The 2,216-nt window shown below is 50.0% G+C and overlaps 1 protein-coding gene across 1 annotated transcript in view; it reads right to left on the bottom strand.

The window, feature by feature from the left end:
* The window catches only part of DCAF13 (DDB1 and CUL4 associated factor 13), a 20,767-nt gene extending 18,613 nt beyond the window's left edge, over positions 1 to 2,154 (bottom strand). Inside the window, exon 1 of the mRNA XM_005879294.2 lies at positions 1,980 to 2,154. Coding sequence (XP_005879356.1) covers positions 1,980 to 2,049 — 70 coding nt within the window. The 5' untranslated portion in view covers positions 2,050 to 2,154. The remainder of the gene's footprint in view (positions 1 to 1,979) is intronic.
* Between the last annotated feature and the right edge of the window lie 62 nt (positions 2,155 to 2,216).

Raw genomic sequence — 2,216 nt, 5'->3', positions numbered from 1 at the left:
AATTCATGCTTGGGGGCAGGGGGAAGGTCCCTCAGCCCGGCCTGCACCCTATCCAATCTGGGACCCCTGCCTGCCTGATCGCACCTAACCGCCTCTGCCTGCCAGCCTGATCCCCCTAACTGCTCTCCGCTGCCGGACTGATCACCCTATCTGCTCTCCCCTGCTGACCTGATCCTCCTAACTGCTCTCCCCTGCCCACTCCAGGTCAATGAATAAAAGTACTCAAATAAGGATATGGATGCTGCACAAAATCTGCAAGGAAATAACAGCTAAACAAGAATGAAAGGATAAAGAAAGGTAACAAATGTCTTCCTTATGTTTTACAGAGCTCCAATACATTTATTTTTTCATTTTGCTGTTAACACTTCCATCATGAAGTATAAAAAAATAGGAAGATATATCCTATCCTATATAATAAAAGCCTAATATGCTAAGTATCTGGTTGTCTGTTCAACCAATCAAAGCGTAATATGCTAATGATATGATAAGGCCGCTCAACCACTCGCTCTGACATGCACTGACCACCAGGGGGCAGGCAGCTGACCGGTCGACCAGTCACTATGACATGCACGGACCACCAGGGGGCAGAAGCTCTGACTGCTAGGTCCACTCGCTCTGACATGCACTGACCACCAGGGGGCAGGCAGCTGACCGGTCGACCAGTCACTATGACATGCACTGACCACCAGGGGGCAGAAGCTCTGACTGCTAGGGTAGCTTGTGGCTGAGGTCCAGCCAATCAGGACTGAGTGAGATGGGCTGGACACACCCTGGAGCCGCCCCACAGTCCCTCCCCGGCCCCGATCATGCACCGGTGGGGTCCCTTGACCTGGCTGAGGGACACCCCCCCCCAGTGCACGAATTTCGTGCACCAGGCCTCTAGTAGAAAATAAGTAAGAACTTCAACAACAAGATCAGTTAACTAATCACCTCCTAACACTGAGATTCCATGACTAGCCAATCATTCACTCATTCCTGCATTAAGATAATGCCTAAAATGCACTCAGACTGGTAAGAGTAAATATAAACTACTTGTGAGAAAGGCAAAAGTAGAGAGAAAGATGAAACCAGGTTCAAGAAATAGAGACAATGTCAAATCCAAGTGACATACCCTAATGCGTATCTGAAACATTCCTGTCTTGTTCCTTAATCTGCAAGCATCTTGTGAATATTTACTTCTTAGCAATGCTCATATGTATACTGACAGCCTCTATCTCATTACTCAACCAAAATAATGAAATATTGCTCCAGCCTCAATTTCCATCACTTCTCCCTTACACAAACTCTGATAACATGACCCCCAAGTTCATTTTTGCCTTAAGGCCTCTGAACTTATTATCTTCACTTATAATAGTCTGTTGACATTTGGTTGGCCCCTTGTCACTTAGCTATCATGAGCAATAATATAATTCCTAAGCAGTCAGCATGTTAATGGGGGAAGAGCCCAGGACGGATAAACAAAAACTCATTAATTTCATTAACCATTTCCAATTCCAGGAGTTGTTCCTAAGAGAAAACGGATGGCTTTGTTTCACCTGTATCTCTTCCTACATCCAGACGTAGGTAATTTTCAGTAACAAAGTGGCCAGGAGTTAGAGCAGCAGTAAGGGTTGAAGAAACCTTAATTTAATTGTTAAATCCTTCAATCCACGACTGTGGCTCATTCAAGTTGCATTTTCCAACAGCTGGAACCTGAGAACCGTCTTGGAGCAGCACCGGGCGGGGGGTGGGGGTGGGGAGGAGCGGAAGCATTCTTCGAGGAGCTAACTTTCGCACTGACCACAGGCCAAGTTCTTTTTAAAAAGGACTTCAGGAGAGTTATCTGCTGCCCAGTCCCGCCACTGCCCGATCGGTAGAGTCCGCCTTGGCGAAAGCGGAGCAGGGAGAGAAAGAGACCACAGCGCCGGGCTCCCCGCCAGCCCTCCTCCGTGGAAGCGAGGCCACACCCAGGCCGCGGGCTCCCTACGAACCGGGCTCACCTCTCTGCAAGTCCAACTTGGTTTCGCGGACGTAGTTGTCCGGGTTCCGGCTCAGCATCTTCACCTTCATCTTGGCTGCCGGTGGCTCACCCACTCCACGAGCCTTTCCCCTCCGGGTTCCGGGTACCGCCCCCTCCCCTAGCACATGCTACTTCCGCTTCTTCTGGACGACTTCCGGTCACGTGACTCCCGCGGCTCGGACTCCGCCTCCCCGGCTGGGCCCCGCGGCGCTCCGTA

Source organism: Myotis brandtii, unplaced genomic scaffold (genome assembly GCF_000412655.1).
Source record: "Myotis brandtii unplaced genomic scaffold, ASM41265v1 scaffold59, whole genome shotgun sequence".
Lineage (NCBI taxonomy): Eukaryota > Metazoa > Chordata > Mammalia > Chiroptera > Vespertilionidae > Myotis > Myotis brandtii.
Note: the sequence above shows the minus strand (reverse complement) of the source record. Positions and strands in the feature narration are given on the sequence as shown.